Source organism: Rhea pennata, chromosome 1, assembly GCF_028389875.1.
Source record: "Rhea pennata isolate bPtePen1 chromosome 1, bPtePen1.pri, whole genome shotgun sequence".
Lineage (NCBI taxonomy): Eukaryota > Metazoa > Chordata > Aves > Rheiformes > Rheidae > Rhea > Rhea pennata.
The window spans coordinates 116,815,406-116,840,910 of record NC_084663.1 but is presented as its reverse complement, the minus strand read 5'-3'; the positions used below and the strand labels follow the sequence as shown (position 1 = coordinate 116,840,910).

Here is a 25,505-nt window from a genome sequence, read left to right as displayed (position 1 = left end):
TACCAATGCACTTTTCAGTGGTCTGATATACCTTATGTTCTATTGCTGAACTGGTTTTAAATCTCTTTGTGGTTTTAGTCCTCACCAACTCAAGCAAGCCAGGATTTCACCTCATGACTTTTATCACTTGCAAAACTAACCAGTGGTAAAAGAGTTTCCATGAAAGTGATAATATTAAAAGCCACCTAAATGGGTAAATATTATCAATAGTTATTAAATTTTATTCAAATGGAGAATAGAAATATTCTATGTTACATATTTCCAGCTGTACCAGTATGGCTTCAGTCTCAGTTCTCAGGCTCAGCAGCATTCACTCTAGCAATCTTTTCTAGTATGAACAAATGTAGATGCACACACTTGGGTGCCAGAGGACAGCTCCTTAAGAGCTGTCAGGCTCCTTACCTCACCACCTAAACCTTAGATAGGTCCTGGTGTAAAACCCGTGGTGCTGGCTTGGTGCCCAAACCTCCTGCATGCTGAAGGAGGTGTGGGATGGGGATCAGATGCGCTTGACAGCAGCTAATTCATCTAAGTCAGTCAGTAACATCCTGAAAAGGTACATCTGAAACACCAGCTTGGAGCGCTCGACTTGAGCAATCCCATTTGTACTGCCCCAAAACAGGCTCTTCTATGCACTTGTATGTTGGCCAACTTATCCAGAGCATGTAAGCCTTAGACCACAGTATTCCCCTTTTCCTCCCATCAGTATTGTCCGTATACAGGGACTCAGTCGTACTGGCTCCTTCGCCTCCATCCTGACCCGATGGAGCAAGGGTGCAGCTGCTGATGGGGCAGACAAGGTTTGTGTCGTGGAAGAAGGGGCTCACTTCATGGCCATCGGCACAGGCTGTCTGCTGAGGGTCAAACGTTATCTGCAGGCCCCTCAGATATTTCTTTGTCTGCCCATTTTTTCTGCTGTCCTTGAGCTGCTACTGTGTCTAGGGTGCCTTACTGGCCCTGAGAATAGACCACAAGGTATGTTTCGTTGTAACAGAAAAATTGTGTTTTTCTGTGTGTTGATGGACCCCACTGGCCAAGCTCTTTTCTCACCTTCTGTAACGCCCCTTGGGCATCCCCGTGAAATGTCCCTGCTGGTGCCCCCCCACCCAGCACCATCTTGCTGGAGAGGCAGAAGAGCTGGCCAGGGGACCCCAAGTGCAGAGCTCCCATGGGAGAGGGACATCCACCCAGTTAAGGATAAGATGGTGAACTATGTGGTTGGTGATGGCCTCAAACCATGTCTCTTATAGCAGAATAATAATTTATACAGGAAATGTGAACTAACGGAGTCATCTTGTCTTTACTAAGTGAAAACTTGAGGGGCTGCTGCCTCTCAAAAGATGACTAAGATAATATAAACTGACCTAGAGATAATATAAACTGAGCCTACTTTCTAGGGAACACTTTAAAAGAACTAACAAGTTTGAACACAGTCCTACTAAAATTTCTCACATTTCTTCCCAAATCATCATAATTCACTTATGATGATTCACATCTCTATCAATGTTTTGGAATCTATCCTGGCTGAGTGCAGAGGGAAAATATGAGGTTTCATCCTAAAAGGAAAGAAGTCTTTAAAAAAGCATAAAATTAATCTGAAGGAAAGAAATCCAAAGGTTGTTTTCATGTCAATAACTGAGCAGATGAAGGCTGTGTGACATGGCAGTTCAAAGAGCTGAACTAATATGATATCAGAGTAATAACAGCATTATGGGTCATGTGTGTCTCTATACTTGACACTTGAGTGATGTAGCAAAGTTAGTAAGATGTTTAGTCTTGAGGATTTTTTTATGGCTTTTTAGTGATACTACTCATCACAGATTTTAGCTGGGAGTAATAAGTCCTATGCCGCAGGGAAATTGTTTGTATTCAGTTACTGGGTTTTTTTTCAGTAAAACAAATTCTTCTCAAGCATCAATTAGTTGTTACCCTCTGTCTTCCATTAATAAAGCATATTGGTGACATCCTCCTAGCTAGGAATTTTCCTGCTATCTGAAGATCCACCTGTTCCATGAAATATTTTCAATTTAACATCCTTTGTCTCAATTTGAGTATCTAATTTTTTGTCCTGGATGGATTTGCAACAGAAGCCTGGAAGGACAGCGATGAGAAGTGGGGAGGGAGAAGTTATCCTGTGGATTGGATCTGCTATTTTGTTGGTAGTCAGAGTGCTAGGCGCACTTTTGGGATCCTATAAACAGGAATCAACCTGAGTGTCTTACTCTAAGTGCATAAGAGTGGAACTAGTCCAGGATTACAGCCAGAAAAATTGAAAATTCTTCCAAGATCTCTGCTCTTTCAGAGCCCTCTTCTCCCTGCGCTCACTGCCGGGCTCATTGGAGGAGCAGGCGCAGATCAGAGATCATCGCTCTGGTCAGAGGCACGGCTTCGCTGAGCGTTTTGCACCTCTTATCTCTGCTCGTTCTTTCAAAGGCCGATTACTCCAAGTTAATGAAAGCCTTCTTGCCTTCTGTAGACGGATAAGGATTAAGTGGTAGCTTGCTGGTGCTGAGCGCACATAGACACATTTGCCTCCTTGCATACAGAGAGCCCAGGAAGCCGTTTGAACAACTTGTTAGGTGGGACCGAGATGTTAAAAACTCTACTCGAAGGCTCCTTTCTTTCGTGCTGGCTGAGGAGCTCTCCCTTTCACTGGACACTGCCTTGCTTTGTGACGGCCCGTGACCATGGGAAAAGAGTTCAATCCGATAGATCCTAAATAGGGATCATTTAAATAGGACACAAGTGGCATTCCTCCTCAGCGAGAAGGACGTGTGCGCTATTTAAATGCCATTCCTACCCTGCCTAAAGAGATAAAGGTGTGACACAGAGATGACACATCACAGAAATCCTGCACGATACTTGCTGTGAGCAGACTGCAGAAACATTTAAATGATTAGAGACTGATCTTCAGTAGAAATGTGATTGTTTCCAGTCTTTCACTTCAAACACAGAAAAGTACTTAAAGGAAACTCGGAGCAGCTGTAGTGAGAATTATTACTCAGAGGAGTAATAATGGTGCTTTAGAAAATGGAGAAAGAAAGGATGAACAGAGATGGCCTCAAAAATTGGAAGATAAAATGTACATAAGAGTGGAACGCTTTTGGTCATTAAGCCTTGTTTTTGATCAGATTTTTTTGTAAGGGATTTTAACAGCAATCAAAAATATTTGCTCTCTGCTCGTATCACTGTTGCCGAGGGGCCATGAGTGTTCCCATGAGCATATGGTAGAAATGCAGTCAGGAATGCCTCTCTCTTGCTTAAGCCACCTTCTTAAGTCCCACTGAAACCACTGAATCTTAAGCACCTGCTGCTTTGTTTTCCTGACCAAGCCATAAGGCCCATCCATTGCATCTTTAATCTAACCCCTGCTTTTATTGTCAGTTCCTGTTGCTTTCATGTATACTGCTCCACGCAGCATCTTTCCCGTAGCAGGCTCTTAAGGAGAGCAGTTCCAAAGATTTGGTCAGAGACAGGTAACATGATTCCCGCAGTGCCTCCCCCACAAAAATACCCTTGCCCAAGCCAAGCCAAATGTGCAAGCTCTCCCTAGCTTCACAAACCAACTTGCTCATGAAAAAAAGTCGTTTAAAAAAAATATACATATATAAAGGAGGGAAAGATAGTGTGATAAGCAGTGCAGCCTTAAAGTCAGCACAATTCAGGCTATTTGAAACAAGGGGATGGGAGATAGTATCTTGTTCTGAGCTGCTGAAGGGTCTTCCTACGCTATAAAATTGCTCCTCTGGCTGCATACGCTGCTTGGGAGCTGCTTTACACCAGCGTGGCATGTGCCATGGGGCAGGCATGGCCCACGTTTGTGTCCCCCGTGGCCCAACGCGATCAGATACTAGCTGTTCCCAGAATGAGCAAAAAAGGGAGTTGTTGCATTGTAAAGGATTCAGCAGTCCTGCTGCACACCTTAAATTGCTCATTAAATAGAATAGGTGAAATCGGTATCACATGCTGATCGATACAGGCTGGGGATCTGACCTTCATTTCTGCCAGGAAAAATGCTCTTTTAACTCCCACTCACAGCAGATCCATTTTCCCAAAACTGTGTTTATTTTTGGAGAGGAAATCTTCGAGAAGGAACACAGTTATTCTAATGTCTCGTCAAATTTATTTTTGCTGAAGCACTGGTGGGAATGGTGCTAATAGCTACAGTTTCCCGAGCGAAAGCCGGGCGGACAGTGCCCTCTGCAGAGCAAACGGGCCCTGGGCCGGCTCTGCCTCCGCACGCCTTCGCTGGGCTGGGAAAACCGAAGTAAAACATGGTACGGATGTTTGGAAAGAAATATATCTTTGCCCATTTATTTCCTGCACCTCTGTTGCTGTTCAGGAACAAAAGGAAAATCACTTACGGCCTTAGTCGCCGCCTTTTAGAAGGGGTATGTAGGGAGTTTTTTAAAACTCAAAATAACATAGTGCCCAGGCACCGCCGAACCGGTGCCTGTCCCAGACGGCTCCCCCGGGGAAGAGGAGTCGCAAATCCCAGCTCTGAGGAGCCTATAATGTCCTAGGGGCACCGAGAGCCCGAAATGTAAAAATACTGTCAGGTTGCTCTAAGTCAAGTTTAAAGATAAGTTTATCGCCTGGTCCATTTTATTATGTGCATGTCTTCGGGTAAGGATTTTAGCGGCACATTTTCAGTGCAGTTATCAGGCTCTTGTGTGTTACACACAGGCAGACACACATCTCTAGGGGTGCTTATTTTCTTGGCTACCTTGCAGTGTAATGTCTTCAGGTCAGAATATTTTTAGCTGTTGAGCTGCTACGTGTTATCCTCAAATGCACGCAGTCAGCAGCAGGAACTACGAAAACAGTAGTGGCAAGCAAGAAACTAACAGCCTGGCAAGAAGCTTTTTAAGAATTGTAGTTGTTTGTCCTTCCTCTCGAATTTGCTCTCACATCTGTGATTTGTTTGCAGAAAAGATAAATTCTTCCTACAGTACTGGAAATCCCGCTATTGACACTAATTCCGTAATTAGCTGCTAAGATCTTTGTCCTGTCTGCCATGCCAAGTTAGTAAATAAATCATGGATCTGGCTACGCAGCGTCTTGCCGGCAGATACAAGCTCCCTGCTCTCAGCCTGAGCTAGCTCAACACAAGCCAGCTACAATTTGAATTTGGCAGCACGAGCTCTGTCCCTTCCACTTTGCCCCCGCGTGCAGCTCGGCGCGTCGGCAGGGCAACCTCTCCGCTGCGCACGGCAGAGCGCGGAGACGTACCGGCAGCCTCTCCTGCCTCTCGGGCAATGCTTTTGCACTGCCCGGGGAAGCCCAGGGGTCTGCTTTCCTAAAGATCAAACCATTTTCTAATTTTTGATTATTAGTAGTGTTTATAGTGGTGGAATTGATTCAGAGACAATCTGAGGGGGCCATTGGTGCACTAGAAGTAGAGAAAATAATGAGGAAAATCGATAGCATGGGAAATCCATCCTGTGCCTCCCCTGCACACTGGTGGAGTTTGAGGGACCTGCTCAAGGTGACGGGCTGCATATCTCTGCAGGGACCGGAGCGGGGGGTCCGGTCCCTCTCCTCCCTTTTCAGCCTGTGGCTACCAAGGGCCTTAGTGCCAATGATGCAGCTGTGCATGGCAGGCAGGCATCTTATTTCCAACCAAAGGTGGTATCTGTGACTCTAGCTGGTGGCAGGAGCTCGCAGTTGGAGGATGTGGAGAAACAGCCTGGTTGGCCTGGCACATTTTGCGCCTTCAACAGTCTGCTTTTCTCGAGGCTGTTGCATTCAGTGGGAGCTGTGGCGAACTGCGCTTTCTTGTGAACCTGACACACGCACACAGTGGGCAGCAGGTATATTCCTTTTCCTTCAAAGACGTGTGGCAAATGGCATTAGCCACCATACAGAAATGCCTCTGTAGCAGTCTGCTTCCCACACAGGTGGAAACGTGTTACCGTCACCTGAGATGACATGCTGAGAGCTGCTAAATAGGAATAATATTTGCCACACGTTGCTGGACAAAAGCCACTTGGCGCGTTTGTGAGTCCATGGAGCAGAGCTAAACCCAGGCAAGGCTGCTATCCGTCCTACCGGCGGGCCCTGGCCGTATTGGAGGCTTAGCGACTGATCCTGCAGCGTTGCGAGAGCTGAGTGACGCCGATGGGAGTGCCTGGCACGTTGCAGATATCCGGCCCTCGGGGAAGTAACCTATCAATCAGGAGCAAAAGAAATTTCTGTATGAAGGACTACGGCGCTACGAGTGCTGCTGGTTTCCAGTAGCACCCTGACTGAGCTGAGCTACCCGCAGGTAGAAAAGAGGGCAAGGTCCTGCCGCAGTGACCCTGCTAGATATAGACCAAGGGCAATGGGCTGAAGGAAGGGGTTGACGTGGATTTCGAGGTAAAGTCTGGAAAACCTGGCTTAGGAGGACGAGATGAAGGAGTTGTTTCCCCTAGAAAAGAGAAGATTCAGAAGGACAATTTTTAAATTTATTTTTAAAATACGTTGTCCACCAAGAGCTGTGGAGAAAAACAGTGGACTTGATTTGCAGATTACGTGCTGGAGAAAACACAAGGTCTCCTCCTGTTTCCCTGCTTCTCTCTCAACCATTCAGCGGAGGGACCTCCTCTCAGTTTGTACAGCAGCCAGTATAAATAATAACACCATGACATTAGCTGCACTCAGAAGATGCTACTGCAATTCAGATATCAATAACTGATAAAATAAATGTCTTCTGTTGGTGGCTGGAGTCCACTGGTAGTCTGCATGCAGCGTTCCCTCGTTGGAAATCTGGCTGGTGGACAGCAGGTACCGCTCACACGGCCCGGCTGCCCTCGGCAGGCAGCATGCCACAGGATGGCAGCCGTGCACCTCGCATAGCGCTGTCGCCCAGACGCTGTCTCAGGGCCCCCCTCCGTCTCCACGCTAGATAAAGTGGCTTGGGAAAGGGGTCTCTTCTTAAGGAAACCACGAGCTTGTAAAGCTTCATCCCCTGTGTAGGTATGTCCAGATATTGAAATCTCACTTTATAGACAGTGCCAGCTTTTTTTTTAGCATAGAGCTGGAGCTACGGGCACCTTGTTTCAGTGACATCCAGACACTCAGGCTTGACAATTAATATACCTGGAGCCAAGGCTGTAAAGCAACCAGAGACAAAAACTAGAGCTGCTGAGCTTGAAGTTTGGGATTAATAGTGCAATACCAAACAAGCCAAACTGGAAGGACCAGTCAATTTGCTCCAGAGCAGGGCTGTCACCCAGGGTGACCCAGACAGGCTGGAAGAAAGGATCTACAGGAAACTCAAGAAATTCAACGAGGACAGTTACTAAATGCTGCACATGGGCATGAAGAGCCCCCTGCAACGGTACGGGCCAGGGACTGTCTGGGTGGGGAGCAGCTCTGCTGAGAAGGCCCTGGGGTCTGGGCCAACAGCAAGCTGAGCATGGGCCAGCAGTTGCCCTGGCAGCAATGGTGGCTAGCAGTGTCCTGGGCTGCATGAACAGGAGTGCAGCCAGGAGACCAAGGGAAGGGATTGTCCCCTTTACATCGGACTTGTTTGACTACACCTGGAGTACTGCATGCAGTTTTGGGCTCCACAGTACAAGAAAGATACGAAGCAACTGGAACGAGTCCAGTGGAGGGCTACCAGGACAGTCAGGGCTGGAGCACTTGCCCAGTGAGGAGAGGCAGAGGGATCAGAGGCTTGTTCGGCCTGGAGAAGAGACGGCTGCTGGGGGCCCTAACAGCTGTCTGCCCACATGTATGGGGAGGTTACTGAGATGAGGGAACCAGGCTCTTTATTGAAGTGCACAAGGAGAGAACAAGAGGTGGGGGAAATAGGAGAGATTCCAACCTAATATAAGGAAGAAACAATTCACCCAAGGGTGGCCAGACACTGGAACAGGCTCCTCAGAGGGGCTGAGTCCTTGCAGGTTTTCAAGACCCAACTGGACATAGTCCTGAAGAGCCTGGTCTGTTCCCAGAGCAAGCCTTGCTTTGGGCAGGAGGTTGGGCTGGAGACCTGCTGGGGGCCCTTCCTGCCTGAGTGACTTTGTGACTCTGTGAAACTACCCTCCTGGCAGTGCCCTCCTGAGCAGGAATGGCCAAAGAGCTGGGGATGCAAAAGCTAGCTCTGTACATCACTGCCTGCATAACTGTGTTTGAAGAACAGCAAACCTTTCACACAAAGTTTAAAATACCGTGCGTACACACAAGTGTGTGAGAGAGAAACGAATCCTGACCGGAGCTTCCCATTGCTGCCACCTACAACGTTAAGTTGCAGCATCAGTGACTGTGCAAGTGATATCTAATAAATACACAGTCAATGAGTTCTTAAGAACCCATAACAAACACAAGGCCTTTGCAATAAGGCATTTTTTATTATTTTCTTCTTTTCTTTTTTTCTCATGTAAACACATCACTGGAAGGACCTTTCTCTGCTTGCACCACAATACAGCAATACTAATGCAAGCAAGCAATACAGGGCATCAAGGTGGAAGAGTGAGGAGGCTGAGAAGCTGCCAGGAGCTCCGTTCCAAACTTGCTCACTGTTGCCCCCGTGACAGCTCAGCTGTGCACAGAGGAAGGATGAGCCAGCCTTAACAATGTATCATTTTCTTCTAAATGAAGCACTTGCCACATATTGCTTATGCCAGATAATACATGCCTTGCAAAAGGAAAAAAAAGTTTACAGTCTGGTTAAGGGAAGCCTCTTTATTGGTTTTACTCTTTTCTCATGTTTTGTACTGTTGAATGAAAAAGGCAAATAATGCTGCCTTTAGAGGAATTTCTTTCAGAGTAGCTATAAGCGGCTTGCTGGTAACATGTCAGCAGGACATACAGAGACCAGCTCTGGGGTTGCTCTGTTTCCATAGCATAAGGGTATTGAACTGGCTTCCATTCACAGATCCTCTCTTAAATTACTTGAGTCTACTCATGAGGGTCCTACAGGACGGGAGGAAGGAGTGAACTTGCCCCAAACTAAAGGCACTTCCTGTTAGCCGTAAAAGCATGAAGCTAGGGGTGGTTTTAGAGCAAGGGGAGAACAAGGGCATTCCTCTACTGGGTGCACCCAAGAAGGGTCAAGCATGACAGTCATTCTGGTAAGGACACAGAGATTCAAATTCACCGGTCTTGCATGTGATGGGAGCAAGGCAAAGCGTCTCTTCATGTAACACTAACAGCAGAAAAGTACGGCAGCAAGCAGATCCTACGCGTTCCTCGTATTCGCCTGACACGCAGCGCGCGCACTCACTGCAGAAAGTGCTTCTGCAGGACGCTTCTCCTCCAGAAGCTGAATGACCACTTTGTGCAGGTGGGGTTTCAAGCCGGCTCGGAGGGTTTGCGGAGCGGCCCCTGGCCCTTTTAAGCCGGCAGCGGAGGACACAATCCCAGCGGATGGAGCAAGGGGGCTCCTGGCACCCCGTCCTCTGCCTGGGCCCCAGCAGGGTTGTCCCCCCTCGTGGGTGGCCCCGTGGTGGCCCAGCAGGGAGCTCCTGTGCCCCTTGTCTTCTCCAAGGTGCTCGGGGGAAGCCTTTGCCCAGCTGGGAATATTCCTTGCGCCCTGGTGGCACATCCGGTGACTGGCTACTGTTTGGTAGGGTTGGGTAGGGGCGCTGCGGCAGCAGCGGCGAAGGTGGCAGACCTTGGACTGCTCTCCTGGCTGTTGTAGGAATGGTGCGGCAGCCTTCCAGGAAGGCCTCCCAAGCCACCAGCACCAGGCCACTACGTGGAGAGCCCTCCAGAAGAAAGCCGCTGTCACCATCCTCTCCTAGTAAGGGCGAAGGGTGCTGTTGCAGCCCACCAAGCACTGTCCAGCATTTCCAAGCAAGGCAGCTCCTCACACCATGCAATGGTCTCACCACCCGCAACACGCTCACCCCCACTGATATTTTATTTCAGATGCACTGGTTGGCAATTGCAGTGAATTAGGAGAATACGCAGAGCTTGGCTTTTCTACATTGCAATCATTTGCATGTTGTCCCTGGGTGTTGTAGGTAATAATTAATAGTTCCATGAATATTAGCCATCAAGAGCTACCTTTGGCAGGGAAAGATCTTGCCTCATCTTGCAAACACGATTTTAGGCAGATCTTTCAGTTAAAGGCAGAAAAAATACTGCTGTGGGTTATTCTACCTGGTAAGAGCTGTGTCATTTTCTTCACTTAAAACAGCCTTGAGAAAAGCCCTGGAAGAGGAGGCTCAGGAAAAGAGCAGCTATGAGTTGCATTTTATCCTGTCATTTCATTCATGTCACATCATGTCATTTGAAGGCACAGTAGTGACACAGCAAGCCCCACGCAAAAGCAATACACAGCTACTGTTTGGGTCTGGAGGCTCAGCATCAGCAACAGCACATATTACCTGCAAAAGGGAACGGGAGCCAAGGCACCCGGCATCAGGTTGTCGCCCTCTACGATCTCAGTCTCTCTTTGCTTGGTGGTTGCTCTTATCTCATCGAAGCTTTGTATTGTGTGGCTTTCTTTTCTCACTTTTAAAATTCTTTTTAATTTAGGATTAGTGTTAAAATACACTTTTCATCACAATTCAATACAATTTTCATTAACAAATTAAGCATAATTTGGGAGGCTTTGCAAATCTTTAATTTAGTGTAATGCTTAATTTGAACTTTGGTCCAGGCCAGGTTACAAAGGGCACTTTGAAATAATAATTAAAAAGTTGCCATCAAGCTCTCTTTCCAAGGGCTCACACAATATAAGTACCTGTTCTCCTAGAAGTAGTTTACTCGACAGAAAAAAACAGAGAATTTTAAAAAGTGGTCTTAAAACTAATTGTAGTTCCTCAATTTTCAAGTGCTCAGTTTGAGTCACCATTGGTAACTCCAGTTTTCAAACAGTACTGTTCACTCATCCTTGGCATATCCCAGGTGTCCCCTCCTGAGGACATATGCAATTGTACAAGACAGGAATTTGATTGCTCATATGCTGCCGTTAAAAAATTTGTTTGGGATTCACTTGTGCATTTGTGGTCATATGAACTGACACTTTATGCATGTGCATGCACTTCCCTGATGATATTCAGAATTTAAATCACAAGAAGCGCAAAGCACCTAACATTATGGATTACATGTCTTTAGTGCATTCAGAATCAGTGCCAGGACTCAGAGAAACTATTTTTGTCAAGGTTAAAATTTACAAAAATTAACAAAATCAGCCTGTTGGAAGACTAGGACCACTCAAGACGTGAGCAAGGAAGCTATTGAAAAGAACTAATACATGGTTTAGAGTAGAAGTAAGACATTTTCATGATACAATGTATATACATGTACTCTATCGTTTTCTCTTTACACAAAGCTGGGGGTTGGTTTTGTATTCCTTACACCTTTTTGGTACAGGATGGATCTCTCCTGAACATCAGGAGAAGAAGTCAAGCCCCAAGTGCTTCCATTATTTGAAAGCTGTAGGAGTCACTGCAGAGAAATATCAAATAATAAGCTGACTGGGATAGCTGTGCGCTCAGACAGCAATAGAAGAATTATAACTTTATATAATTACATATATTTCTATAATATTTTCCCTCTGAGAAGCTCAAAGCAGTTCATAAACATTGGATAGAAAACTGGGGCCTGTTGCCATCGCTTGTAACAGTGTGCAGGATGGAGACACGCTGCCCTAACGGCAACGCTAGAAATAAATGCTTACGTGAACATTTTCTAGGGGCCCTGTGCTGTTGAAAGTTCACTACAGTAGAACTACCTATTTTATCTACGATTTTTATCATTGCTAGGAAGGAATTTGTTCCGGTACGTTTGTCAGTACTGCCTCTACAAGGCAGAGGCCGCTCAGCCTAAGGACAGCAGCCCAGGCTTTTGCAAATGTAGATACAATTTTCAAGTTATTAACAAAGGGCCTGGATCATACTGTAGTCTGGAAGTCTGTAAAATGTCAGCTTTTATTATCAAATTACTGCAGCACAGGTCCTTAGCCCTGTGCATTTTCCTCCATTTATCTGCAGTGCAACTAAATAAATATAGTAATTGTTTGAACAAAGGGGAGGGAAAGAAAACCCCACCTCGCTCTGCCATCAGACTCCCACGGAGTGAAAAGGTCAAATCCAGGATTTTGTTTCCCTCATGGCTTGAGCCTCCTCAGGGCTTTCTAATCAGATAATGTAGCGACTCTGAAGTAAAGACTCAGAGTGGGCTTATTAAGAGCCTGACTCTCAGACCGCTTTACGTTTTTGCTAATGTATCTCTGCAGTGACACCTGCTTAGTTCAGTAGATTTTAAAAGCAGGAATGCCAAGCTCACCCTCTCGTATGCATAAATCTCTGCAATCCAGACAGGGTATTTTTTTCCAATTGCAATTTAACAATTAAACTCTCAATAAAAAGGGGTAAAACTTATTATTTCAAAGGGCTAATGAACTGTATTTCAAGAAATCCCAGTTGGTCACAATCTGAAGACAACATAGTCATCAAATGGAAGCCCTGTGTGTTCCTTAAAAACACTTTTTAGACAAGTATTTAACAGATTAGCTCAGTTTTAAATATCAGCGAACCTGTCCACATTTGAATGCAAGTCTCGAGTGCGCTCTGCTCCCCAGAATAGTGTTAGCTGTCTGCAGCCCTCTTCCTCCGGGTTCCCTTTCATGGTTTCCGCGTGGCAGGTGAATAAAGGTATCACTCTTGATGAGATGAGCCGCAGCCCAGGGCAGCGATCCTTCACTTGTGCCTGACGGGGCTTTTCAGAGCGCTAGCAGGCAACAGCTCCTGTTGCAGACGCGGCTGGTAATTCTCCAGCTGCTCTGCCAAAATGCTGGGAGAAAGCAAGGAGTCCTACTGAACAGTCCTCTTGCCTGCCCGATCTGCACATACCGACCTAGCCGGCATAGAGTAGCCGTGGCACTGTCCCCAAGGGCTGAAACGAGCCGTGCCTGCCAGGATGTAGTACGGACACTTTCTACAAAAGAGACAGACGGAGGTGGAATAGAGAAATGGTAGCTGTTGGCAATGTCTGTAACAGAACTTTCAAAAGTTTATATCAATAACTTTGAATTCTGATGACTTATTACGGTCCCATCTCAGTACTTGAGGTTCAGTGTTTAAGGCACAGAGAGACAGTGGTTTTGATTTTTTTTTTTTTTTTTTGAATAATAACAAAACAGAATACCTAATAAAAAAGAGCCATCAAAATTAAAGCAAAATCACCCAGTGAAGGCAATCAGCCCATTTTAGTTGTTGTACCTGCCTCCTTGCTGCCACCTTCACTGTGAAATGCAACATATCCTTTCTGCCTCCCTCCTGTACCTGTATCTATGCAGGAAAAGAAAGAGGCAATCTTCATGGCCTTCCCCTTCTAAATGCTTTTGCCTTTGTCCAGCTCTTCATGTTATTTTGATCTAAGTTGGGTGGTTTTGGTATTCAGCCTGTGTACATTATCCAAGCTGCACAAGATTATACGGATTTAAGCTCCTCTCTGCTTAATACAGCACTTTTACATAGGCACATGTTAACACAAGTAATCAATGAGGGGCTTTAATTAGGTTTTTTTCTTTTCTGAATAGAGAATGGAAGAAAGCACCCTGTGAAGAAATTAATTGTGTAGGATTGGGGCTTCCATTGAATAGGATTAACTTTCCTTGAGACAGTAGCATTCTCACGTAACAGCCAAAAGCTTTTTATTGCCTTTTTTTTTTTTTTCAATTTTCTTAATATACAGCAAATCTACAATTAGCAGAAGAATTGCTGGAATGATCAAAGTAATTCAGACACCTGAAATGACACTATTAATAAATAAGTGTTGAAAATCTCTTTTAGCTACTAGAAATTAAGAAAAAGGATGGGAGTAGAAAATTGTGCTAAGAAACTCTTGGAATAATGTGTGATAAAACGAGGGTTCCAGTGCTGGAAAGGGGACACGCAACTGAAAACATGCACCGTTGAAGCAATCAAACCTGAATTATTTTCTATTGGTATCTACGACTAATGTGATTTGCATTTAAAAGCCCCTTCTCCCCAGGACAAAAGTGAATAAAAGATTTGCTGATTTTAGACTAGGGGCAGCTTATTGCTACCTTAAACAAGTAGAATTCCCCTAAAATCAATTATTTTTGTTTGCTGCTGGAGCAGCAACTTCTGCAGTAGAAAACACAAATTCCCTGCTCCCCTCTGTAATGTAGAGCTCCCAGCTGAGCACCAGTAGGTGCTGGCTTCCCCCTCCAAGGACCGGCACTGCAGGCTGGAAGAGCTCTGAGGCAACTGCTGGGTTGTTGCTTTCCTCCAACTCTTGCACAGAAAGGACAATCAATTTCTGAACAATAAAAGGTGAATTGGATAGGAATTGCACAAGTCAGGGATCAAGGCAGATGCAGAACGTGTGGTTCTTCTAGAAAAATATTTTCTTGCATCTCTTCTTTTACTATCAAGAGCTCTTCTTAAAGTTAAAAAAAATGCCCCAGAACCGCAGTTTTGCATTTTTTTTCTGTATATTCTTCTCTGCTTTGTTGGTCTCCTGACTTTTTGAGACAGTCTTCCTGCTGCTTCCTTCTCCTTCACGTCTCCCTCCCAACTCTGGGCTGCAATCTCTTCTCCTCCACTCCAGCCCCTCATCACCATCTTTCCCCCTTCCTTTCCCTAGAGCTGCCTCCTTTGCCCACAGCTACCATCACCTAGGCTGCTGCAGTTGCCTCCTCATCCACTTGGATCTTCCCCAGTTTAATGAGGCTCCGGCACAGAGTCCTCACTAATAAATCCATCATGGCTCCCAGTTATATCATGCTATGGGTATTTGGTTATAAGAATTGGAATTTGAAAGGCATTTTATGAAATTTGTGGGATACCCCATATGTCACAACTTCTGCTGAAATTCCAGCCAAAGAAAAGGAGTATTTCCATACACATTTCCAGGCTTCTAGAAATGTTGCTGCTTTTAGAATGGTGGCAAGTGAAAAAAATCCATCAGTATCAAGTCTGCTCAAAAGGTCAGGAGCCAAAGTGACTTAAGGCAGGAGATGGAGGCTGAGTCTGCGCTCTGAGGCAGGGGCACCACCCATTAGCTCCCTGGCTGCGCTCTGTGGTTTCCTTCTAAAGGAAAATTGGATGGATGAAGAAATACAGAGCAGCTTAGTCTATCGCAGTACAGGGTCGGGATGTGGCCATGTGAGGAGCAGCCCTGGAGGCACATCCTTGCTCCCACCCCAGCTAGATTGTCCATGCACTCGTGGGCCCTTTTGAGCAGTTGGTTCAGAATCCTTACTTGTCAGACCCAGCTGTTGTGATGTGTTTCTGTAAGGCTTTTGTATCCCCCTTGAAGACATGTTTTCCCTACTATTAGGGAGATGTTCCCTTTGCTAGTGCAAAGTCAAGACCAGTTTACAAGTGGCTAATACAGCTTCTTGGTCTGTGGCAACAGAAGCTGTCTTGGCTGCAAGTAGCTGAGTGCTTCTCGGAGTACGGCAGAAGTGCACAGTATGATGGTGGATTTATTGTTTAAAGGCCCTAAACCACAGTGGATGTCACACAGAGTTTACAGCTCAACCTGTAAAAAAAGAAGTCAGCAGGCACTTGTTTTACCTTTAATTCCAGAGAGCAAATCCACAGCCGTATTTCCTGTCCCATAGACCTTCTAGGTATTCTAAGAGAAAGATGGCATTTCCACAAACAAAATCAAATATCCAAGTTTTCTGAGTCTAGATGGAGCTGTCAGTAATCCTACTGACAGGAGCATAGAAAAATCTAGACTAAATTATGTCACTCCAAAATCTGACGCATCCCTTGTGGAGGCTGGCCTGGCCTACTTTAGATATTCCTGGATATGCTTTAGTATGGAATTACGACCAAAGTCTTCTTGGTGATTACATCTTCAGACTGTTTAGGAATCTCTTGATCTTGAGCATACCCTGCTTCTATCTATCCATTTCATAGGAAGCACTTGAAGGTTTCTATCAGTACTCTTTTCTGCAACAGCTGAAGCTTTCTTTTCTGTTACCATTAGGTGGTATCTGTTCAATTCAAAGAAATTGAAATCCACACTTCAAAACCCTTCTGAGACTTTTTAAACCTGTCATTGGCACATAACCACAGGAAAACACTGTCAGCAGTGTGGAGGAGAACCTGACCAGTTATCTGTAATTCCCACAGGGGAGTGGTACTCAAACACTGCCTAGAGAAGTTCGGTGAATGTTTAAGAGAAAAAGCAGGCATAAAAAAAGACTTCCATGGCCATGCAGTCTAATTACAATTCAAGGCACTGACTCATTCTCATACACTGATTTAATTTTTCACTTCATTCTCAAACACTAAATGCTTACCTCATTATGATTCTTGATGGTAAGGCAGTGTGGGTGGTGTGACTCAGCAGCTATTGATCTACCAGTTTTACTTGCCTGTTGTTTTCTCCCTTTTCTAAATGTATTTTCCAAAAACAGACTATGTAAGGATGGAAAGGAAAGGAAACTTTATTTTATGCAGTTTTCCTATTTAGTGGGTGGATTTGAGGAAGGTTGCAGCTGTACCAGAAACTGACCAGTAACTGATAAAAGGAAACACTGCAACTACAATGTGTATTTTCAAAACACCATGTAACTGTTAGGCAATTGTATGAGACCAACTCAGGAATAAGTACCAATGCAGCTGGGTGAAGGGCTTCTTATTATATCCCTACTATGCATCATTTGAAACATGCTTGTTTGAGGGGTTATTAGTAACAACACCAAGATGGGTTCACCTGTTTGGACAAATTATTTCTTGGCTGCACTGGAAAAGCTGTTTGATTCTGCTGGAGGTCATCTGCAGTCTGGTACAGCTCGAGGTTCTTTTATTCACCAGTCTGAATTAAATCTTTAGCCCTAGCAAAGGAATACTGTAGAGTATACCATGTTTGAGCTACAGAGCCATTCTGAGTTTTGATTTAAAAGTTTTATCAATCAATTCACTGAAATGATTAATGAGAAAGTTCAGTCATTTCTGGTATTCAAGCATGTTATCATTTCAATTACTTCAGCCACTCTCAAAGACTGATGAATGTTGGGCATGAGGTTGGAGAAGTACAACTGTCTAAAACTACTGAATTGAACAGTTATTTGGAAGTAAAATCCAGATCATTTCCTTCTAAGCTCCACCTTCTGTAGGGAAGGAAGTTATGCTTGGTACCAGACCTGGTGTGTAAAAGCAGGCAGGTTTTGTATGCAGACCTGTGAGGGAAGAGCATTCAGACCATTTGCCAAGTTCAGATTTGAAATATCAGACATACTAGTTTATTGTATTCATTAGTCTTCTAGTATAAACTGAAAAGCTGAAAAATGTTTATATGATTTTACTTTTCCAGGACTGCTATACCTGCTATGCTATGCAAGAAGATGTAAGCTTAGATCACCTCAGTCATTTTCCTTCGTAGTAACAAGGCTTGTTATCCTGCAGGCGCATAAACTCAGGCCTGAGATCTGTTTTTCAGACCACGCTTCTCTGACCCTGTTTCTTTTCCCCACATCTTGCCCTGGCAAACTCCTGCCCCTCATTTCCAAAAGCTCTGCTAGAAGTTTGACTTTTGCTTGACATCCTCTCTTACCTTCCTTACTGAAGCTCTGACTCTTCTGAGCAACTCTCTGCAGAAGAGACGTCTCCTCCCAACTTTTAACTCACTTGCTACTTCCTTGCAAGTCAGCCCTCCCCGCAAAAAATCAAAGCTAACTGTTTTCAAGCCTTAATCAGTGCCGCCAGAAAAATAATTTGGGTAAGAGCCATACAACGTACATTTTTCTGAAGATGATTGGTAACTTAAGTAAAGGTGTATTACAGGTGATTTGACACTTTAGGGATAGCTTGCACCATGTATTTCAATGCTTGCATATCGATCACCAAAACCAAACAGAAACTAATAGAGTAATGAATTGATAGCAATATTTCTGGGTTGCAGGATGCAGAAAAGGATGGCAAGTATTTCAGGAGATAACATTTTCTAGAATGCCAACATTTAGAATTTTGTTTGGATATTGATGGGCAGACCCCAAATGCTATCAGCTAAGCTAAACTTGAAGGAGAATCCTCTTTTGTTAGCTGCAAGACAGCAGAGAACTAGAAGTTCTCCACTCTCCAGTTCCTTAAAAAAAGAGAGGGGGGGGGGGGAGAGAGGAATCAATAGTTACAATCAATGAGGATATCTCAAAGTGCTTTATTCCTAAAGTTTTATGAGTATTAACTTCTCACATTTTATGTGGAAAAAGCAACATCACTCCTTTCGAGGTAGGTGGGAGTTTGAAATGTAGAAGTGCTGAGTTTTCAATTAAAATTTCTTTTACTTATTTCAAACTCATACAGTTAACATTGGCTAGGAATTTTTCTTGGAAATATTCTCTCCAAAACAGAAAAATCCAAATAATTCCACTGATTTGTGAAACAACGGTGATATTTAGGATATTCTCGTTATTTTATCACAACTGTTAGCAAAAGCTACAGATCTGAGAAAGTAAACACAGTGTGAATGTTAGTAATAGGATTTTCATTGTGATGCATGATTAGATGCTTAGATATTTGAGACCAAATTCATCTAACAGTGACAACACCAGAACAGTTACAGCTTGGATGAGCCTGACCTTTGCTGTTAAACATTAGCTAACATTTGCACTGGTATTTCTGGTATGTTCCACAGTAAGTCTGTGGAATGTGGATTAAATATTTGATTTTAACATGAAAATGTCTGCATCCTCCATTTAAGTAAACGACATATTTTCCTACCTTGCTAAATTCAGGGAGTATCTACAGAATTAAATCACATTACACTCAATTTGCTTACCTTTACCTTATAAAAGTCTTACAGAAGAATAGCCATCATCCATTAGACTAAAAATCCATCTAGCCAAGTATCCTGTTCCCAACTGCAGCCTTAAGAAGTTGCCTATGTAAGAGTTAAAACAGGACAAGAATATGTGATAGTCCTATAACTTTCTCAGCCTCCAACTATTTTCATTGCAGGGCCTTATGTAGCCAAGCGTGATGTCTGTGTAAATAATAACCTCAGTGGATTTCTCTTCCAGTCCTGCCTTGAAGCTGGGCAAACTTGTAGCACCTCCAGCATCCTTTGCCAAGGATCAATCAAGACGTCAGCTCTGATCCTACTGGTTTCATTTGAGGTGTCTTGTTCTTGTACTTGCAGCAGTAAACAACTGACCTTTACCCACCATCTCCATTACTTGTGCTGGCATAGACCACCCCTGTACCCTGCCTCAATCATCTTTTCTCCAGGCTACAGTCCTTCTTTACTTAGTCCCACCTTACTTAAAGGGAAGCTGTTCTATACCTCGTCATTCTTGTTGCTGCTCTCTGAACTTCATGTCTGTGCTTTTTGAGATGGTGGGACTTGAACTACCCACAGCAGGCAAGTGTGGGCAAACAAAGGATTTATGCAGTAACACAATGATATTATCTCTTTTCTCCATTCTTTTCCTATTAACAACTGAATTCCCTTTTTGACTGCTGTTGAACACTGAGCTGATGTTTTCATGAAACTGTCATAAGCTAAAGATCTCACTCCTGAAAAGGACCAGTGGGTAACGCCCAGCCCAGAATCCACCATTTCATATATGTGGATTTTTTTCCTCACATGTGCATGGATATTTCCCTTTTCTTCCCTTTCTCATGAGTAACAAAGGTCTGATCATTTACAAATCATCACAGTTTCTACAGATGACACACAGACAAGAGACCAAAGTAAAAAGGGGGACTGAAGGACCAGATTTTCTGTAAGTGACAATTGCAGAAAGTAATACACATACTACTCTGTCAAGATGCGATTTTATATATATATATATATATATATATATATGTAGGTATGTATTAGTTTAATGTTAGACAAAGAACATTCTCACTTAAATTTTTAGCAGGTACTGATCTTTATGCATTTAGATCTAAATCACCGACCTGGTAAACAACTATGCATCCTAGGCTCAAACTATCTCATTAGTATATAGTAGTAATAACGACTAAGAGAAACTTAAGAGCTTGTTCCTAAAGACATTTTTGCTTAATTGTCCACTAAATGACCAAGCAGAAGTGTCCACTGTCAAACGATGGAAGATTAAACAACCACCTACACCAGTTAATAAATACTATAAAGATTATTATTTTCCTATTTATTTGGTGTGTTTCTACAACCCTATAACTGGAACGCCATGTTTTTGAGGTGCTGGACACATATTCTGGACATCTGGAACAATCTTTTCACATTCTAAGGATTAATTTTTTCCTGGTGCATGGTTTTTTGCTGCCTTCATTGCCACCTGCTGCCCTTGGGCAAAATTTGACTCTAGTGTCTTTTGGTGCTTCAAAATAATTACAATCATATCAGACAAATTTTCCAGAATCTTATAACTGGTGTTGAGAAAGGACACCGCTCATCTTTGCTTGCACCATCATTTAATAATATGCCAGGAGAACCCAAAGGCTTCTGGGAAGATCTAACTCCGCTCTGGAAACCAAAGGGTTTTTGAGAGTTCAAGAGTCCCTGCCAAGTCTGCTCCCCACCATTTGACCTAGGTGAAGTGTGCATGGAATAGAAATTTGCTCCATTGTCAGAAGCCTGCATGGAGGCACCACTCTGCTTTGCCAGGGTAATGGAAGGGCCAGAGCAAGCAACCAAAGCTGCATCTATCCTATGCTAGTCGTTGTGCAGGAACACAGTAAGAGATGGTCCTGGTGCCCCAAAGCCTGCAGGCTAAGGTACGGTCAGCTGCAGCTTCATATAGATGAAACGCAGTTTTTAGAGGCAACAAGTTGTTACTACACCATATCATCCAGGAAGATACTTCCTGTATCAGGTATTGTTTCTGCCTTTGGCCACCCCTTCTTTTCCCCCCCTTGCCCAGAATAGACCATGCTCAGTTTAAAGTGAAGGTTATCACAGCCCTTACTTAGCCATACAGGTAAGTAACACCTCCCAGCTTCTGTCCTTAGCCCTTCTCAAACTGTCTCACTGGTCAGCATGGAGCACAGTGTCATTTGTTACCTCTGTTGGTTGGAAAGCAGACAAAAAGAAAACAGAAAGAAGAAAAAAAGTAGGAGGAGTCCTGTCCTTACCTTCACACTGAGCAGGCTACAGAGTTGCCTGGATAGAGAAGAGCCTGTTCTCTATCCAGAGTTGCCTGTTCAAGCTGTCCCATAAACACATGAAACAATTTAGAGCAAGTGGGGAGTAAAAGAAGAATCCCAAGTGTGAGTCACTATTCATTTTTCTTGATCAGTGTGGCTGTGCTTCCCCTCTAATGCAGGGCAGTCTGCAAAACTGCAATATGGTTCTAAATAGATGAGACAGGAAACGAGTGGGAAGAGTGAAGTTAAGTATTAACCACTGAGTGTATTTAGCATAATAAAGAACTTGTTTTTCCTTAGTAGGTAAAGACAAGTGATATAATTCACTGCATAAAAGAAGACGCTTGGCAGTTTAGCACCTGCACTAATGAAGCCAATACCCCTATGTACTTTCTCATTTTGGCTGGTTCTCTTTTTGGCTGGCTTCCTTGGCTTATGCATTACTAACCGGTTTGCGAGGAGTCAGAAGAACCATACGCTAATTTTCACCAGGGAAAGCACAATTCGCAACTGCAGCTGCTTAGCAGATATCCGTGATTGTGATTACAGCCTGGCAAACTTGATGTGCAATTGCAAAACGGTGTTGCCTTCTACCATGGAGAGAACAAGCTACAACAGCGACCTGACAATTTGGTTCACAGACACCTCTGGGCTGGAGATGGTCCTTAACTTCACAAGGGTGTGTGATTTGAAGCTGTCCTTCTGCGGCACCACTCCTCTCCCAACAGAATACTTGACCATCTGGGGACTGCGAAAGCTCCGAGTAAAAAACAAGGTCAAGGGACAATTTCCAGAGCAGAGCGTAACCATCTATAGCGGCAGCAACAACGAGAAAGGGGACCCACTTGCAGTGCACAACAAAGACAGGCAAATGTTTGTATATATTTCTTTTCTGGATACCTCTCTTTTCAATGGATATTCTTTGCTGAAGTCCTATAGTGTGGAAAATGTCTCTAGTATCACAGACCACTTTCCTAACTTGCTATACTCTGATATTTTCTCAACATCAGATAACAAGAGCTATGTTGTAACATTCATTTACTGAGCTGTTTAACATACTCAGTGGCCAGGCACATGGTACCAGCTAAGAGAAAGATGAGACTTCTGTAAATCTATTTGGCTTGGCCAGGAAAAGTCATTATGGGGTGGGTAGTTTTGACTGTGATAGCACTCTACAAGGAGGTATTTAAAATGATGCAGACTCATCAAACCAATTCAGTAAGCACTATCTTAATGAATAAAGAAAATGTAAAAAAATAATTTAGAAAGTATCAGTATACATTCCTTTATATATTGTATTCTAAGAATTGAAATCTGTTGCCAATTTTGTTTTGTGGGTGTGTCTTATTCAGACAGAAAAAAGACATAACCAAGCACCTCCAGTTGTAAAACAACCTGAGCGAGGGTTGGATGGGACCTCGGGAGGTCTCCAGCCCAGCTGCCTGCCCAAAGCAAAGATCTGATCTCTGGGATCAGATCAGGCTACTCAGGGCTGGTCCAGGCAGGTCTTGAAAACCTCCAAGAATGCAGCCTGCACAACTTCTCTGAGCAACCTGCTTCATTACCTGTCTGTTCTTGTGAAATTTTTTCGTCGTATTAAATCGGAATCTCCCTCTTGTTCAATTTGTGACCCATCTTGTTTTCTCAACACGCACCTCCCTGAAAAGGCTGGCTCTGCCTTGTCAGAAACCTCTTCCTATGTATGGAAAGACTGCTTTTAGGCCCCCCCTCTCTCCCCCCTCTCTTCTCCAGGCTGAATAATTTCAGTTCCCTCACTCTTTTCTCAGTTATGTGCTCAAGCCCTGACTGCCCTGGGTCCCTCCACTGGACTTGTTACAGTTGGTCTATATCTTTCTTGTACTGAGGGGCTCAAAACTGCATGCAGTACTCCAGGTAGAGACTACAAAGAGAAGAGGAAAAGGGGAATAACCCCTTTGCTTGATCTCCTGGCTTTGTTATTATTAATAGAGCCCAGGATGCTGCTGGCAAACTCTGCTCATATTCTCCCCTATGAGAAAAGAAAAAAACTCCATCAAATGACTCTCATCTGATAAGGCAGGCCAGGCTGCTGGCAGACATGTAGCAAGCAATTCTCACCCACATTGTAGGAGAAAATTGCCATCCTCTGAAAAGCACAGGGCAGGACAATTTATATGGCCCAAAGAACCCTTTTCCTCTTGACCTGAGAGAAAACTCATGTACAGAGGGGAGCAGTTAAGATTCTGGGGAACAATTTGTTGTTAAAGTTGTTAAAAGACAACTTTAAACAAAGCCTTTTCCTAGAACTGTAATCAACAAGGGAGTCTTCTGCTAGGAAAGACAAATTAATTTTTCAGAATACTTAAATACACGCATACCTTCAACACTGTGAGCTTTCCCACAGAAATCAACAATGCTACTATTGAAGCAATGGGCTCTATTTGCGATAGCAAATTAACAGATTTAAGTACATGGGTGTTGGAAGGCTAGAGACTGAACTCAATGTAACTGAACTAGAGAGCTATTAAATCAGGTTCTGAAAAGCCTTAGCTTCACCTGTCAGCACCCTGGTGACAAACTGTAAGCTTTCTCCCAAAGTCTTAATGAATAAATCAATAATATTCCTACTGATCTTGATAACTCTCATTTTTATGTCACAAGTTGCAAAATGGTTAGTTTTTTTCTTAGTTACGTATCCAGAAGCTGCAGCTTAGCTGACAGAGATGGCAGCATAGGAGTGTTTGGAGAAGTGTCTAAGCAAGTTACATCCCTGGAATGCATTACAAGCAGAGCAAATAATTCATATCAGCTGTCCAGGAATCCCATCCTCCGACTGTGTAAGCAAGAGTACTAACACTGCCCTCTCTTCTCAAACTGGCTAGTGAGTAATCCTACACAGGATACTTTTGTAAAAGCAAAAAAATAAAGCTGACATGCACAAATATATTAATTTATAGATGTTATCAACTCTTTCCTAAAAAACTAGCAAAATCAAATCTAAATCATTTTCCATGAATTCACTAACTCTTGAGACTCTACTGCCCTCTAGGAAAAAATGTGTTGAATTCAATCGAATTCAAGCTGTTATTGCTTGAAACTCATACATACATAGCAGTAACTAGGAATAGATTCTAGCCTTGTTGGAAAGAAAACACAAGGATAGTAAATCCATGGGCTTTCTAATGCTGTAAAAATTTTTGATGACTTTTTACACTGTAATGTTTTGAATAGGGATCATGTAAAAGACATATTATTCCTGTGCTAAGTATTGCAGAAATTTTCTGCCACTCAAGGGAAAAACCCTTCTCTGAATTCAGTGAGGCGTAGCATCTGCAGCATCAATATTGCACTAGTCTTCGCAATTCATCTGTCCTTCTCCAGCAGATACCGAGAACCAGATTCTCCCAATCTCCAACTTTATACGGCTTTGTCAGAAAAAGCTTTCAGAATTTCTTCAGAGCAATGTGCATATCACATATACGCTGAGCTTTAAGAGTTCTGCTAGTAGAGGCTTGTGTACAGGTAAACTATATGCGGCAGTACATTTAACATCACACTGCAGAATTAATTACATGATTCTGCGACTATTTTAAAGCCCAATGTAAGATATTTGACTAAACAATGCTCCAAAATGTAGTACTAGCTCAAGTATCAACAACCTAAAGTGCTTGATAATATATTTACAGCAATTAAAATTTACATACAGAATTTACATATCAAGCTCAACCTATCTTTGCCACAGCATTTAATCTCGATGCATGGTTTTGGGATAAGCCAACGAATGGATTTTGTCATGTTTTTTTTCATATCAGGAAAAAAAAAAAACCAATGGCCATGGCAGTTGTAAATTGATACTTTTCCTTCCTACTGGTAATTCTGGTGTAACTTTTGGGAAGTCAGTACAGATTGAAAACAGCACAAAAGTAATATAGTAGCTTCTAGAGCTTTGCATAGAGCCAGTTAAGCTTCCTACACCTCTTTCTCTACAAAATCCAACAGTGACTGGCAGTTGCAAAGGTGTCTAGCTTTCCTGATGTTGTGGTGAGGCTGAAAAGAGCAAAGAGACCCCTCCACTTTCCAACACTTGTACTCAGAGGGTCTGTCTTTAAAAACATCCTCCAACCTTTTAGCATCTGTCACTAAATTCTTCTTTCTCTCAGTGAAAGCAAAGCCACTGAGGCCAGTTAGCCTGACTTCTTCCGCAGATGCCCCCAAAATCAAGATAAAACTATTTCCTAACGGCCTCTGCATGTGAAAGGGGCTATTATTTAGCTCAAGTGAAGAGGACCACCACATTATTTTCCCCTCTGTTAAGCCAGAAGCCCAAATTTCCTCAGGTAGCACAAGTGCTGCCAAGCAGAGGCTCGGCAGAGCACGTGAGACCCCAGGTGAAGCCTGACGAGAGCGCTCGGGCAGCGGCAGCAATGAGCGGGACAGAAGCGCCGCGCAGAGTGCTCGTAACCCCTCTCCGGTCGCAGTTAGCAAACAACCACTGCACTGCTTCGCTCCAACACTCTCGCCGTTACC

General features: G+C 43.7%; 1 protein-coding gene across 1 annotated transcript; it reads left to right on the top strand.

The window, feature by feature from the left end:
• The first annotated feature begins 21,366 nt into the window (after positions 1–21,366).
• On the top strand, positions 21,367–22,044 carry EPCIP (exosomal polycystin 1 interacting protein). The gene has a single exon (XM_062573282.1). It carries the CDS (start codon positions 21,367–21,369, stop codon positions 22,042–22,044), a length of 678 nt encoding a protein of 225 aa, XP_062429266.1.
• Positions 22,045–25,505: the final 3,461 nt, after the last annotated feature.